This window comes from Paramisgurnus dabryanus, chromosome 17 (assembly GCF_030506205.2).
Source record: "Paramisgurnus dabryanus chromosome 17, PD_genome_1.1, whole genome shotgun sequence".
In the NCBI taxonomy this organism is placed as follows: domain Eukaryota; kingdom Metazoa; phylum Chordata; class Actinopteri; order Cypriniformes; family Cobitidae; genus Paramisgurnus; species Paramisgurnus dabryanus.
The window spans coordinates 32,523,499-32,541,286 of record NC_133353.1 but is presented as its reverse complement, the minus strand read 5'-3'; the positions used below and the strand labels follow the sequence as shown (position 1 = coordinate 32,541,286).

The 17,788-nt window shown below is 38.7% G+C and overlaps 1 protein-coding gene across 4 annotated transcripts in view; it reads right to left on the bottom strand.

The window, feature by feature from the left end:
• qkia (QKI, KH domain containing, RNA binding a) overlaps positions 1 to 15,406 on the bottom strand; it is a 91,008-nt gene extending 75,602 nt beyond the window's left edge. For all 4 annotated transcript variants that reach the window (XM_065288267.2, XM_065288269.2, XM_065288268.2 and 1 more), the window contains exon 1: positions 14,993 to 15,406. In XM_065288267.2, coding sequence (XP_065144339.1) covers positions 14,993 to 15,137 — 145 coding nt within the window. In that variant the 5' untranslated portion in view covers positions 15,138 to 15,406. The remainder of the gene's footprint in view (positions 1 to 14,992) is intronic.
• Between the last annotated feature and the right edge of the window lie 2,382 nt (positions 15,407 to 17,788).

The following is a 17,788-nucleotide window of genomic DNA, read 5'->3' as shown; positions in this document are numbered from 1 at the left end:
GGTTGTTTCAAATTTGTTCTTTTTTTGGCCTCGACCTCGGGTTGGCTTCTTTCTCTTCGACGACACTTGTGACGAAGAAGCATCAGCCTCACTTTCAACTGTAGTATCTATAAACAAACAAATAACATTGGTTAAGAACAGTTGCAGTAATTATTTGTCATTTTCATCTTCACATTCAGAGATCTACTGCTGCACAATCCCATTTTGGGAGGTTCCCAAACTAACCCTTACTTATTAGGACGTTTAAGTAGTTTTTTTTACAAACATACCGTACAGAAAAACAATACTGATGTGAACTCATTGGCACTGATATGTTAAGATACGTCGAATGGACACTCCTACAAACTTTCAAAATGACCCTAATATTTCAGTCCAACATCTTTCAGACAAACACATTTTAGATTTTGGGATAAATGGCCTTGCTCTTTCAAACTTTATAACAGGAAACAAATTCTGACATTAGCCCTACAAAGTTTATCCATTCTTAACATAAGTAATACACATGGCTATACGGTGTTAAAATGGTGTTAATAATGGTGTTCTGTGGGTAATCGATGTGATTTTGCAAACAAAACAAACAAACCATATACTCACACTAGTACAACATGGTAAACGCGCGAATCCAAGATGGCGTCGATACCGGAAGCTAGTGATTGTGGGTTTTAAAGTTTAAAATATAGTTTGTTTTCTTACAAAATTGCATTGATAAGCCACAAAACACATTTATTAACCGATTGTAGCCGTGTGGTTCACTTAAGTTAAGAATGGATACCGTTTTGAGGGGCTCATAATGTTTTTACAAATTCTCAGTTGGTTCCCTCCGTTTCTAAAAGCCAATCAAATTTGGTTCAATCAAAACTTACATAAAATAAATTTTACCTTCGTTTTCCTCAGGGGTGGCATCGCCGGTAGGGTCGGAGTCGGTGGAGTCTGTTCTTGATTCCGTAGACATTCCGGCGTCTGCAGAGTCCAAAACAAACCCATCCGCCGGACAAAATGATGGTTTGTCCTTTAGAACCTCGTCTAGCTCGTCGAAAAACGGACAGGTTACCCTTTCCATGCCAGACCTGCTATTGCTGTCCTTTGCCTTTCTGTATGCAAGCTTTAAGTACTTTATTTTACGTTGACACTGCTGCCACGACCGGTTGTGTCCACTTTCCACCATCTTCTGCGAAATCACCTCGAAAACACGACGGTTTCGATAGGAATCTACGAGTTTTCGCTGCACCTCCTCTTCTGCCCACACAGAGATGAGGCACCTAGTCTCACTCGAACTCCATCCACGAGGATCCATTGCTTAGATTTCTGATTTTGGTTTTAAAATAAACTTTCCGTTTGGCTACACAGAGTTTAAATGCTGTCTGACCCGGAAACACGTCCCACAATGATTACGCGTTAGGTCAGTAGGCGGGGACTAGGCGGTCTTTCGTAGCTGTTCGAACGCATTCAACCACATATGCGTTCCACAACTCCAAAGCGATCCGATCGAAAGTGGTTTCGACTACCTCTGGATGTGGTTGAAAGTGGTCGAAAGTGGACGAGCTCAAAACGTTTTGAACACCGTTTACACCTGGCATTAACGTCGTCCACTTGCGATCCGATCGACGAAAACACATGTTAATGCCAAGTGTAAACAGGCTCTTAGATCCGACATGGCGAGAAAGAGTGGAGGCAGGGACTAATTAGCATATTCATAGATCCACATACACTAATGAGGCAAGGATATAGTGTTACATTCAAGCTGTTTTAAAGCCTGAAAAAAATTACTGTCATAGGAAAAACTTTTACATATGCTATTATGAGGCCAAGAGACAAGTTTTAAGTGATAAAATTATCGAATACAGGGGGACTTTAAGGACACAAAGAGTTGCAATTTGACTTAGTAGCTGCCATGATGAGTTTCCAAGTTATGGTCCTAAGGACAAAAACAGAAAGATGGAGGAGGGGTGGAAAGTACGAGTAACATGCTAAAAGCAGTGTGTGCATGTGACTCTTGACTAATGCAAACAGACATTGCTATGGAGTTTAAATGTGACTAACAGTATTTAGTTTAAAGAAGGAAGATGCAGCCCTCTGGCACAAAAAGAGTTTTGCATGCATTGCTTTGTGGGAGAAAAAAAGTTTTTTGTAAGAAGCATTAACGTTCTACAACCAGTAGCCCCTATCAGATCAACTACTGACTTTGTGAATCAAGAAAATCTTGTCAAGCATGTTAGTCAAACAGTTTAAGGGTGCTTTCGTACTTTCTTTGATTGCCTAGCACGAAAATCCATCCTGTCTACTTTTGTCCATTTTCGTTTAAATTGACGCAAAGTAATATTAGGTGAGCCCGCTGCTTGTGTTGTTAATAAACATGCTAAACATTATTTTGTACATGTAAATGTAAGAGCTTTCTCTGATATATCAGAGCAATTGATGAAACATGCTTGCGCAACTTTCACACACACTCGCAAAATGAAACTAGTGAAAGATGCTAATAGCAGCCATTTTGGTTTTATCGATGAAAGCCTGAAGATGGCGCTGTAAACTGTGGGTTTAAGTCAGAAACTATGTTAAACATTGTGCTCCGTTCATCATATTAAATAAATGGGCGGAGAGTATACAGTCGTTTGTGGCCATTAGACCACATGCGTGTTTACACCATAAAACCAATACGGTTGAAAGTGTTTTCAAATACCTCTGAATGTGGTCGAAAGTGTACGAGCTCAAAACGTTTACACCTCACCTGTCTTTAGCATCATCCACTTGTAATCCGATTGACGAAAATGCATCTTAATACAAGGTTTAAACAGGGCCTTTAAGCTGCAGCCATATACCAAATGTTGTTAGGCCGTGGCTAAGAATGAGAAGGCGGCAAAATGTACAGAGATGTTCACATCATTCAGGTTCTTTATTTGAACCTTCGGTTTTGCTATTAAACAATACAACAAAATCAGAAACCCATTCGCATCTGTGTGCTGCGAAATTACAAAATTTACCGAAGAAAGCGTGCTATCTGCTAGGGTTGGGCCAATAGACGATGCCATCGTCTAACCTGGTATTAAGATGCTGTAGACATTGTCTGATGCTAATTTAGTAGACCTGCCCAACCCTACTGTCTGCGAAGTTAGCAGGGGTAAGCAGAAATTATCAGAAAGAATGCTTACAGTGCCGCCACTACTGCTTGTCACCAATGTAAATGAGCACACATGCGTGCACATTATTAATAGCAGAACATTAGAGACCACCCGTTATATGCAGACTCCGATTTTGGAAGTTTTTCACATCAACTAAACGTACCGACCTCCGAAGGCAATCGAAACCGGGTGCGCACCAAATATGCTAGTGTGATTCCACCTCAATGTTTATAGCTAGCTACCTACACTTTAAGATACTTGGGTCAATCAATCAATCATGCTTTTAAAAACAGATCTGCCATCACCACACTAATGCAAACATGTTTATTATGCATGTATAACACGACTGCAGACGCAAACCATCCATTACATTTACATTCATTCAGCTGTAATCTAAAGAGACTTACAAATGAGGAGGTAAACAATAAGTGTACTTTACAAAGTTATGTTTACATGTATGAATAGAGTTGTAGCAAGCTGTAGTCATCAGCCTAGTTGTGTGGAGTATGTTTGTTATTTTTCACCGTGCACATCCACACACACACATAAATGCATCGGCCATTCACGCTTATCTAAACTACTTTAGCCATAAAGCCAAATTCATTTATGGCCTCTATCAATGCTTTGTGCGACTACTGTTGTTACGTTTGCTGAAGGCTTATGGATTGTGTAAGTGTACACAAACCCTCATACAATCAGCATTGTGTTGGTCGCACCGGTTGTAAAAGAAGCTCATACAGGAAACGCCAGCAGAGGTTAACGTCCTGTTTGCTTGGGCAATGATGTCATGTGTGTATACGAGAGTCATGTCGAGCACATAATGCTTCATTGTCCGAGCACAGGCACCCTGTGAAACCGCACAGACACCCCTGCTACCCCCCTCCATGCAGGCTGACCTTATTCACAACACATACTATTTGTCTTTCCATGTCTCCTGCCACCGCGCTCAGTTCGCCATCTCTCTCTGTGCGCACGATCAATCAGTTCAGTGCCGTGTTGACCCGACTAACATACAACTAACCCTTCCCACAAATCGAGTACTCTCTCTCTCCCATGATGCTCTTTTGTTTTTGACACATTTAAGAGCTAATCGAGCACAAATGCAGCAGGGTAACAAAGAGCTAGCAGACAAAGCTATGAGCAATATATGACAGGAAAATTTATGGAGACCGATGTAATGTTCACAGCAGAACAGAAATCTCGCTCACTCACACACACACACACACACACACACACACACACACACACACACACACACACACACACACACACACAGCTGTAGTAGCGTTACAACAGGTGAGTATAAGCTTCAATGACTATTCAGTTTCTGTTTATCTATGAAACCTTATACTTTTTAGCAGTTGTTAAGTGCTGTAGAAACAAATGGTTTGCCCTACAACATTTTATTCACTCCAGAATGTCAACAATTAGTTTTTATAGGTTTAAAACACGTTTACACGTTCAGAATAATGAGGGGCTTTTCACTATTGGTACTAACGGTACAGATGCTACACAAAACACACTAGATTTTATTATTCAAATTACTGTCGCTTTAATTTTACATTTAAAAACATTGTTTATATATAACACCTTAAATTAAAAGGTTTCTTGAATTAGTTTTTGTCCTGTAAGTCGCAAAAGGCTCACAAATGCCTAAATGTTAAGTAATCTTACTACACGTCACTCAAATGCTTGATTCTGATTGGCCCATTGTGATAATCGCAAGGTATTTTATTCCAGAATAATGACTGCTTAAAATCAATAACAGCATCATCTGGGTACTGCGAGTCATCAGGTGCAGTTTAATACAAAACTATTTTACACAAATAGGCATAAATAATAACATATGAGATTATATTTACAAATAAAAAAACAATGCATGTTTGTCTTGGTTGAAACTTTTTCCAAAAGGTTTGCGTTACTTACATATAAGCTAATAACATATCAAATCAATATTTTGTATACATTTATTTACTAGTGGTAAATAGCCTTTCAATAATTGTATATCGTACAGCCAGCCAGACATGCGGAACACAAATTTTTTAACGATTAATCGTTTGCAAAATTAAAAAAATTGTTGTAGTGCTGGGCCAAAAAAAATAAATACATTTGCATGCAATTTTCTTGCGCAACTCATCAGTTAACCTGGTTTGGTAATTAGTAGTGATGCAACAATACACTTAGTTCACGGTTCAATACATATTTCGGTTCTTGTTCACGGTTTACGGTTCGGTCTCGGTTCTGATGCCTTGGCCTATTAAAGTGTTTTAAATTATTCTATGCTTAGGTAACAGGAACATTGAGATGTTAAGAAGAAAAAAATACTGGTTTTAATTGCAGTTCTCTTTATTTTATGTAAATGCAAAAATCATCTTACATATTTCTAGTGTACTGATACAATAATATAAGATATAATTAAATAAAGACATATAAAAAATAATATCCTATTCAAACTGGGGAACATGTGAATTCATTACATTACATAAATTGGCCATTTTATATACCTGTACTTAGTAAATTAAACTTTACATTGTAAATGAAGGCTATACCTTACTGCACTACTGTTAAATCCAACATCATGCTGTCTGTGTAGAAACCAAAAATGCGTTCCTCAATCAACATTACTGGTGGGATTTATTTTAGCATCAGGCGCATTCTCTTCTTGAGTTAAACGTTTTCAACTTGCGCAGAAGACGTGTTTGAGGCAAATAACGCGCGTTTGCATCAATAACAAGCCCAATTTGCGTCATTCGCATTGCCCGACGCGAATTTGCATCTTTACATTGATGTTGTATGTAATCTACACGCGCAAATAATTAATCCACACCTCAGATTTAAAAGACAGTCGTGCTGCTTCTTTTTGTTGTTGTACTTCTGTTGTGTGCGTGTGCACGCGAATGAAATCTGACACCAGCATTGCAAGCAGAGTTCAAGCAGAGTTTAACGCAGCTAGCGCACAGTGACTGGATATCAACTTCTTGAGTTAAACGTTTTCAACTTGCGCAGAAGACGTGTTTGAGGCAAATAACGCGCGTTTGCATCAATAACAAGCCCAATTTGCGTCATTCGCATTGCCCGACGCGAATTTGCATCTTTACATTGATGTTGTATGTAATCTACACGCGCAAATAATTAATCCACACCTCAGATTTAAAAGACAGTCGTGCTGCTTCTTTTTGTTGTTGTACTTCTGTTGTGTGCGTGTGCACGCGAATGAAATCTGACACCAGCATTGCAAGCAGAGTTCAAGCAGAGTTTAACGCAGCTAGCGCACAGTGACTGGATATCAACTCGCTGTGGCGTTGCGTGCAGATCACGCGCATGCGCACATTAACAAAAGTGCAGGGAATATAAAACTGACAGATTTGGATGGATAAACCGAAAAACCGCAATTCACCTGCGCGTATTGGACCGTGGGGGTCGAACCGAACGGTTCAATAATGTATTGAGAATTGTGGCATCCCTAGTAATTAGTAGTAAATCGCCATTACCTGCTTTCAGATAAAGCGGCATTTACTACTCAGAGACATAATTCACAGAGAAGCTACGCATTGGGGAAATACGGCTCTGTGTAGCAAATGCAGCTCCATCAGAAAGCAGGTGATGGCGATTTACTACTAATCACCAAACAGGCTTTACTGATAAAATACACAAGAAAATCGCAGACGTTTTTTTTTTGCCCAGCTCTATATGTGAGTGTACGGTGTATAATAATTAGATATAAATAAATAGACACATGCATGTTTAATTTAAAGACACAATAAATTTTATATATATAAATAACACACACACACACACACACACACACACACACACACAACACAAATTATATATAAAGATAAGGTGTATACACACACACACACACACACACACACACACACACACACACACACACACACACACACACGCAAATATTTCTTAAATGCATACATGCATGTGTATGCATTTATATAAATACACAATTATTTTATTATACACAATACACCCACATATATTCTGTAAACAAAAACTTTTATTCTGAAACGATTAGTCGTGACTAAGTAGCCCTAGTATTAAGTAGCATAAGTAGTTATAAGATTTCATTGTTCGATTCATAGACAATTTTTCTAATGGATCATACACAGAATGTTTCCTATTATTAGACTAGTCAACTAGTTGGTTATAAAACTTCTGTTTCTGAGTCCACTTAGTAATAGCAATCGGACATACATGGAGGGGTCTTAAGATTACTTGAACTACTTTTAAATTGACACGCTACATAAAAATAATGCACTGAAGACTATCTGTTGCATATGTACATCGTTAAACAATAAAAACTGCGAGAATGCATTGTTTAAATTACTCCATACAGGAAGAGAAATGAGAAATAAATTCCTTTTCTTTAAAAAAAAAAGAGAACTACGACAAAACGGGAAGTAGTTATTCTGTAAGCGAATAACACAATCAAACTGGAACGACTCTGATATCACTTACTGTAGAAAAGATACAGACAAATAACCTACTTATCACACAATGACATCTGTGTGCTCCCATGAGGCCTGGTGCACCGTACGCACCGATTGGCCCCTTTATTAGGTAACGAACAAAACAAAGGAAAAATCAACATGTTGGGTTTGGAGACACACATTTTTACAGCGAAATGCATCGCTGCGTGTTTTACATTTACTGCTGAGAACGAAATGAAGGTGAATAGTTGAAATCACAGGGTGAGACAGTCAAACACTAACACCTCTCACAGTCCACACAGATCGATTCAAGGACCATTTTCCAGCCCACAAAAAAAACTAAAAACAATCATAATTACGGCTAATTGCAGCGTTTAAAGAGATATAACAAACATTAGCAAGATTCAAGCACTTAATGAACGAGTTGATGAGCACATGGAGGAATACTGCTGTCTGATTTAGCCAAACAATGCCTCTGTTACTCAATTACAGAGAGGAACAGAGCGCTTCTCTCTCTAGACATCAAGGAAAACAGTTAAATAAAAACAAAGAAAAACACAGCGTCTCCGAGCTGCTGATGCCAAAAAAAAACAGACGGAGAGAAAAGAAATGGCACAAAAACAGGAGTGCAAAGAAGGGGTGTGGAGAAATTTCAGGCAGCTGTGGAATGTGAAGGGTGAGGCCCTTCCCCCTTCTCCAAAAACGGGGAGAGAGAGGATAAACACTAGACAGTCCTGTACGGACCATTTCGAAACCACCAGAACACTAAAGTACACACCCTGCCTTGTGCTATAAAAGCATGACTTCTGGATATATTTTGCATTTCGTTTGGAGACTGTAATTCGTTTTGTGTGAAAAGTGCTCCTCCCCTTCCCAAACACTGAATGGGCCTCTTCCTGTGAAAAGTCTTGCTGTTCTCCTCCAGGAGGCCCGTGTGTGTATGCGTCATGGTGGTTAGGGAGTCGTGACCAAGTTTGAATAATTGCATCAGCTTAAGTCCATTACACTGGTTTAACGCAAAAAAAAGTGTATTCATGCTAAACGATCGAATGCGATTTTTTATAAAACAAAGCCTCACTCCGAGTGGGAAAGTGTTTGGAGGGCCCGTTCTGGTGTCTGTGTGGCATCAGGCGGATAGCAGCGCTGGCAGGGTAGAGTCTGATAAGAAACCCCTGGGCTCGTGGGAGAGAGCCCCTGATAACGGGGCACAGCCTGACGCGCAGTGACATGACTTTATCAGGGGCCACACAAGGGCCGTGGCAGGGGCCAGTACACAGACACACACCCAGCCATGCCACTGGAGAGAGAAAGGGAGAGAGAAAATGAGCGAGACTTCTCCATTCCCTGTGCTAACCCTGTCAACCTCTTCCTGCTATCCAATTTATCACCACCCAGCAGGACACAGAAAAAGAGAGAGAAACAAAGATAATTTTATTCTCTCTCTTTCTCTCCACGTGCAACATACTGAACCCCTGGCTCGAGCGGAGTACCTGTGCTAATGGATCTAGCTAGCTAATTAAACTAAATGCTGTAAGGGGACAAAGGTCCCCGTCTAACAGAGCAATAAACCCATACCAACCTCAAAGTAGGGCTGGGCGATATGACCCAAAAAATTATCGAGAAAATGTTTTCCATATCAGTCGATATCGATAATTATCATGATAAATAACAAATCTTTACTCCTGTCAAATTTAAAGGCAGATTTTTGCTCCTGAATGAAAATTGTAAAAACCAGACAGTTAATAATGGTTTTAAACTACTTTTTATTCAGAACATGACAAATACAAATACTAAAATCTTGTTTTAATGCATCTGTATTAAATGTAAATCTATTTGTTATGAAATCAACACATTTCTGACACAAAAGCAGCAGACTACTGTCACTTTAAGACCCAAGACAGACTGCTTTAAGTTTCAATATACTGAGTAACAGCTGTTTATGTTCACTTAAACAAGAAAGAAAACTTAGTTCAGTGATCACGCGTGTGTTGTACATATACGAGCTATACACGCTGATAAATGGATGTCAAGAGTGTGACGTTGCTGTGGGAGCGCACATACGCAAACACTATATTCACTGCAGTGGTGGATCTGCTGCTTTTCCTCAGTTTCCTGAATTTGTGAATGTCCTGTAAATATACTTTTAAAGCTGTACGTCCGCAAGGCGGACGCTGAATGAAAGTACAGTATACTGCACCTATTGTGTCTGCTGTGTTTGACGAACCCTGTTTGCGCGTCCAACATTACACACAAGAAACTGTTTCCGCGCATTTGGATTCCGTGATTCCGTCCGCGTTATCCGCATCGCGAAAATCCTAGGTCTCTACTAATAAATGAATAACTTGCCTCATCTTCCACTCCTACAAGTCTTACTGTCACTGTGATTGTAAACCAAGAGCGCGTGCCGCATCCGGAAGTGCTCGCGCAACATTACGCACAGTGCGTAAACATTATCGATCACTTATCGAACTGCCCTTATCGTTTTATCGAAAAAGTTTATATCGGTAAAATTATCGTTATCGAATTATCGCCCAGCACTACCTCAAAGGATGAAAAAGTTTTAGGTTTCTTTTATAACCGAGGCCTTATATCCACACTAAAACGTCTTTGTTTAAAAATGCATCTTTTTCTTTCATTTTGGCATACCTTTTGTCAATGAAAACCGTTCTCCAAAGTGGATAAACGTGAAAATGTTGTATTGCGGATTATTGTAAAGCAAAGATGCATTTTAGTCATGTGACCTATTTAGCCCAAATCAAAATGCTAGACGACAATGTAGCACAATTGTTTTAGCTGCTGTCCAGTTTGATAGTGTCGTTTAAGATTAAAGTTAATTAAAAGAGCATTTTTTTACAAATGTATTCCGAATAGTGTAGACAGGGCAAAACAAAAATGAAAACAGGGCAACGTGTGACTAACACTAAGTGCCCGTCCCATTTCTACCCCCTTAAAAAAAAGGGAAGTGGGGGTTAAAATCTTTCCCTATGAAATGGGACAACACTATATGGAAAGTAGCGTAGCGAACGTAGCAAACATGCTCACCTATGTCACATGCAGCGTCGACCAGTCTCACCTGGCCGCAAGGTATTCTGGGTAATTTCATCTCCCACTTCGTTTTAAGCCTACATCGGACCTGACTGCATTTTGAGGGTTGATTCTAAGGTGAAAATGCACTCTGTCTTGCTCCCTTAAGTAATGGGACGCCCTAGAAAGAGTTAGTGCTAAAATTAAGGGGAAAGGGGGTATTGGGACAGGCTCTAAAACTTACTATGTAAGTGATAATATAAAGTCACTTGGGCAATACTGCGAAACATACCTGGTTGGAAAAGGTTTATTTTGCAACAATGACTAGCTAGCAGTGTAGTATTGTGCTAATCAACAAATAAATTTATTTTGATGAGTTACTTTTTATGTGTGAAGGAGTTGTGTTACGCAGTACTTAGATATAAATAAAAATTGGACAGCTTCGTCGGAAAACTAAGCAATAAACATACATTTTTATTAGGGCTGCACAATAAATCGCATGCGGCAATCAAACTATAGTATTTCCTACACTAAAGCCCACGTTATAGTCGTGCGGAGGGTCTACGCCGTAGGGTATCCGTAGCCTACGCGTAGCCTGATGTGCACCTCACCAACTTTTTAACAGTGCTTCAGTTCTACGCAGACCGCAATCGCTGTGATTGGTTGACTACAACCCCTCCCATTAGGTAAAAAAACACTACGTCATGCTACGTCTACGCAGAAGTATACATGAAAACCGACGCATAGCCTACGCCGTCAAGGCTCTGCCATAGGACGCACACACACACAACTATGAGCCCTAAAGCCCTAGTGCAATGACACGCTGGCCAATATCGCATTCATTTTTGCAGGCGATACATCCGCAATAATGAAGGCGAAATTGCCCACATTATCAGTGAACTATGTCTTTGTGTAGTTAATGTCGCTCTATCTGAAAGCAGGTGATGCCGATTTACTACTAATCAAGGAATTGGCTTTACTGACGATTTAACAACCCTATTTTTTATTACGTCCGAATAAGACATGCGACCATGATCAAATCTCTCAAGATCTTTAACCCTGACTTCCACCCATCGCAGTTTCCGTTTATGGATCTGCCTGCCTTAATCTCCAGCACCGGACTCAGCTGCCACTAACTTATCAAAGACAGCTCTTCAAAACACCCGCAGGGTCACCTCTGAAGATCACAAGCACACCGCGAACCTGTCTCTATCACGTCAGCCTGACACAAGCACTCACAAACACAGCTCATTGAGAGAGAGCGAGCAGTTGTCTTTTGCAGGGATCAAACTGGGTGACGGCAAGGGTGTTGGTTTTCGTTTGCCATGACAACAGCTGCAAATACAAGCAATCCTCTCGAGTTATAAGCATTTGTGCGCAGCTGTTACGAGAACTCTTACAAGGAGCCAACTGAGAGTGTTCCCACTTCAAACTTCCCATTTCCGAACAAACGGCTCTTTCACTCAACAGAATTGTGTGCGTGGACTTTAACGCAAAAGCCTCAAATTAAATCTGTGGCTTTTTTACCCCATAAATGCCTTCACAAAACTAATTAACAAAACACTTAAAATAATACCACCTGTAAAACCTTTTCCATTCAATCTCTGCTTGAAAAGGCAACACAACCAGATGAACCGTTTTAGTTGACCTGCAACATGAAATTGGAATGAAAACTGATCTTAGATCAGTGCAATACCCATAACAGCCGAAGTAGCGAAAACTAGCAGTAGGTAAACACAGTCAATAACTGCGTACAACTTGTGAAAAATTAACAAAGAATAGGCATTTAGCATAATGTGGATGGGTCAAAATCGTCAATGGATAATTTACCCATTTTCAAATACCAGTATAACCATATTGGTCAACCATTTTCCAGAACAACAGATGTTGTAAAGCAGAGGTTTGGGAGAGATAGCGGATGGTGTGCATAACTGTACAAATTTTCCTCTGTAAGCATTACGTCTGGGTATTTACCATTACAAATACACGACTGGCCCACAATGCTGCTCATTTGCATAGCCGAATCAGTATGCAAATTCAGCTGAGCACAGCAGAGATTTACACCTAGTTCAAACTGAGAGCTTTTAAAATTGTGTGTCAAAGGAAAAACAAAGACCTGTGGGTTTCAACTCCAGGTTTCAAAACTTCCCCTACGGTTTCTACTCATTTCTGAGTGGATTGAGGAGAACGGATTATAGCAAGAAAGGAACAAAGTGCAGGTAAACAGAGAGAAATCAGCGCAAATACACACACGACAAGAAAGATTACGGCTGGACGAACTAAGAGCTCACTGCTTGGTGTCAAAGTAGGCAGCTACATGAGAAATACCTCACGGTATCACTAAAAAGAGACGACTGAAGACTGTGCCATTTGTGAATAGAGTTTTAAAAAATCCTAATGCAGATTTGTAACTAGTAATAATGTATAATATAGATAGTAAAAGTTTTAAAACCTGGTCCAAATAAGAAAATATAACAACTATAATGATAAAAACAAGGGAACGTTATAAGTGGGATTACTTTGTGATGTTTTTATATTTATATTTATGCATTTGGCAGACGCTTTTATCTAAAGCGACTTGCAGCGCATTACAAAGTAGACATTTTTCCAGCTGATTAACAATAAAACATTGACAGGCATTCAAAATCCACTATAGTTTAAAGGGCTTCTGCATTTAAAAGAGAAATTAAGCACGAGACTAAACAAAAAAAAAATTAACAACGTTATTAAAAAGTGAAGTGAAAATAAGTGTGAGACGAAACTTAAAATAACCTAACGTTAAAGGGACGGTTCACCCAAAAATTTAAATTCTGTAATCATTTACTCACTCTCATGTTTTTACAAACTTGTATAAATGTCTTGGTTCTGATTAACACAAATGAAGATATTTTGAGAAATGTCTGTAACTGTAATGAGCCCCTTTCACTTCCATGGTAGGAAAAGGATACAAAGGAAGTGAATGGGGCTCATGAATGTTTTGGTTACAAACATTGTTTAAAATATCTTTTTTCTGTTTATCAGAACAAAAAAAGTTTATACAGGTTCGTAAAAACATGAAAGTGAGTAAATGACAGAATTTTCATTTTAGGGTGAACTATCCCTTTAAAATAACGTTATCGCCTATTGGTGCGGACGCTAATATAGTTTTCGTTTTAGTGTAAACCTTTTGCGATTCTAACAGGTATAAAAATATGTATTTAAAGCATGTTTACTTTCCTAATAAAAAAAACAAATACTATAAATCAAAGTTAAAAACGCACACATAAACAAACTTAAAAAAATTGACAAAATCCAGACCCTTTCACATAAAAAAGCAATTCATTTGCTAATATAAAAGGCAGACGAGAATAGTTATGTTTAGCTCAAAATCTGTGTAGTGAGCTATCTGTGTCGGTATGTGGAGGTGTCATCAGTCAAACCAAACTAGTTTATCCGGTGACGCACAGGGCGATTTTGCAACACGCCGAGAGAATAAGAGCACAAACAAAGCGACTATTTGATAACATGACAGCAGACTTTGCGGCTGTTTGCGTGCACGCGTGTCAACAGTGCGGCCATTTGTGTGGTTTACGAAACCGTATAGACGGATACCGCGTGTGCGGGAATTCAAAGACCCCTGACAATAAAGTACAAACGCTTCAAAGCAAAAAATAGACGCGGAGTGAAGTTCCTTAGAGATAACGTTACAAGATGTAATGGGAGAAAAAACAAACCACCAAACATCCAGATTCACCACGATCCCGCTTTCATTTCCCCCCTCTCTCTCTTCTTTCTAATCTCTCTCTCCCTGGAGCGCATTTACGCATCAAAACCGCACGCCTGAAAAATCTTAATCTGCAAACAAACACCTAATTGTTCAGATTAAATCTATTGTATTAAGTAGATATGAATACAAAGCTATCGTTACCCGGGTAATATTACAGTTAAACGTTTAATAAAGATTTAGGAGGTATAAATATAAGTTTTAAGTTTCTTGCGCGTGCGGCTACGCAGCTCGGCTAACGTCACACCGACCCAAAAAGATTTAGTTAGCAACCGTACTTCAAATCCTAGGTATTGTCTCATTTAAAAAAAAATACGATAAAAATAAAAATAGATTCAAGTCAAACTTGTTGAATTAAAATTTGAGAGTAAAACTAGGACAAGTTAGCAAATATTTTGGACTTAAAAAGTTGGCACTGCTTAGCAGAGTGCTAGCAGCGGTAGCGACCCGCACACAGGGTCAAACACACTGAGGGGACAAAACTTTTTAAACACCAAGTCGACCACAAATAAATCCCACAAAACATGTTTACTGCCAAACAAAAACTTTAACCACCTTTGTGAGCCTCTCAGAACTGAGAGTTTGCAAAGTTGTGAAACGCCACAAACTCAAACACACAAGTTTAGGTCGAAGCACACAAGTACCTTCGTCCAGAAGTCTTTCCAGGTGTGTGAAGATGCCGCACAGGTTCGGTAAACTCGTCATGAGCTTCTTCTCGTTCAATAACTGCATGAGATAGTCGGGACTCGGCCTCGGTCTCTCCTTCACCTCCATCTCCCCGACCATCATCTTTACAACCGAACCCTCACAATCCTTCCACAGGAAAAGAAAAAAAAAAGAAAACACAAAAGGAAAAATAACGGTGCAGATCAAATCCCTTGTTCCCCCTCCACGCTGCGGCGACCCTTTCCAGATATAACGGCTGATTTTACGGTGCTGTTGATTTTTAGCGCGGAGAGGAAGAAACACAAACCCTTCAGTCTCTTTCTTTTTCCCTCTTCGCTAGAGTCGCACGATGTGTACTGCGCTCGCGTTCACGCTGTAGACTGCCACCCGTGCACGCCAGCTGAGGATCCTCTGAAAGTGCCTGACGCCGATTGGCTGCCTGCGAGTAAATGGGCCGGACTATGCGCGGCGGGAATGCCAATCAGCGCGTAGCGTCTGAGAGGCGGGGCTAGTGTTTAACTATAAGAATTTGAGCCTGGAATGATAGACAGCGATCGGAGCCAATGGCGTGCATGTTTATAACGGTTAGGAGTCACTGGGATGGGATAACAAATGTGAAAGGCGTGCAAGTGTTTGCTTCGTGTTTTGACATTATTTCTTATTTTTATAATACAATGCTTATGTTTATATTATATGTTTATATATTTATCTCTTTTACAGAGTTGCAGAGTCTAAGAAGAGCTGATCAGGCCTACATTTAACTGCAAGCTGTGTCTTATGTATACCTGTCTGTAAAAGCTGTTGAATTGAATATGTAAAAAAAAAATGTGTCATTACCTGTGTTTGCATAAAGTTACATATTTATAGAGAGAGAATAGAATAGAAAAGATAGATCGATACTATAAAAATCCCTATATAAATGAAACAATGACAGTTAGAGATTTGAGTCAATTAAAATTGATATTTAAAATGACAAATAAAATGAGTAAATTGTGCAATTAAATGACGTATATAGATATTATATTATGCATTTTTTGTTTTAAATAAATCACATAAAAAAGATAATATTTTATATTTCTGATACATTAAAGTTGATCATAAGATGATTTTGTACTTAAAACCAAATAATTTTTTATAAAACGCTTTTTAATGATGTATGGTTTGTTATAATATGACAATATTTGGTTGAGATACAACTATTTAAAAATCTGGTATCTGAGGGTGCAAAAAAATCGCCTTTAAAGTTGTTTAAATGGCAACTGTATCCACTCACAAAAATAAAGTTTGGATATATTTACATTGGAAATTTACATAATATCCTAATGTTTTAGCATAAAAGAAAAATCAATAATTTTGACCCATACAATGTAGGGATGCATAACAATTAATCGCAATTAATCTATAGTAAATGTTTTTGTTTACATTATATATATATATATATATATATATATATATATATATATATATATATATATATATATAATTATTTTACACAGTTCACACACATATATGATGTAAAATCATTTATTTTGCTGTAGATTAATCGCGATTAATCGCCATGCAACGCTAATACAGTTTATTTCAGGGTTTGCTATAATATACCCAAAGCTACTAAAAGGGATAGTTCACCCAAAAATAAAAAAATTGTCATCACTTACCTTTATGTTGTTACAATCCCGTATAAATGTCTTTGTTTTGATGAAGATCATTCACGAGCCCCCTTCACTTCCATAGTATTCTCTTTCCTACTATGGAAGTGAATGGGGCTCATGATCGATTTGGTTACAATCATTCCTCAAAATATCTTTACTTGTATTTATCACAACAAAGAAAATATATACAGGTTTGTATCAACACGAGGGTGAGTAAATTATGACAGAATTTTAATTTTTTGTGTGAACTGTCCCTTTAAGACTGGTTTTGTGGTCCATGCATGGGCAAAAATACAATGTTCTATTATAAATCTCTAATTTCTATGCCTTAATTGATATTTGGTTTCCTCTCCTGAACATTTATTTGCACTGCTTCAGTGCTTAGTGAAGTTAAGCATTAAATATATGAATAATTAAATGATTATTATTATTGCCAAACTCCATTTCTCTCTCAGGATGAATTTATTAAATGAATCTATATCACATATTCCAATCACACATTCACGTTTATCAATATGCGAGACACATTGGCAGACAGAGACTATTTCAGCACTGTAAGAGGTGCTTGTGACCACAGGCTAAGCTGACCCTCTCCAGATCCTCTGTTATCCATGTAAGATAACACGACACATTCTTCCAGCTGCTGACAAAACACAGCAGCCAATAAAATCAGATATTGTCTATCAGAAATGGATGCGTTGTCTTGTGACCTTTCACTATACTAGAGTTCACTTGAACCAGTCAGGATCTTAAACGCATGTACAGATCTACAGTGGTAAGCTAACAGTTCCAGGCTCAAACCCCTAAGGGTTCGATCGATGTCCTGATAAGTTACTGACTTCCCCTAATGCCATTGTACCTTAGGGAAAAATCTTCTTGAGCAAGATACTTAATACGAGGTTGCTTTAGGGTTGCTTGAGGCCAGCAGTGAAATGTACTTTCTCTCAATGTAGGGGCTGAGAAAAATAGAAATGTTGTAAAAGGATTCGATGAAAAAGTATGAGCTGTGATATACAGTATGTATTCATCTGAAAAAGCTTGAGTATTCAACAGCATGCAGAATGCTTTCAGTTAAAAGACAAACATCAGTAGATTTAACTTAAATATAGAGAGAAAGTGACA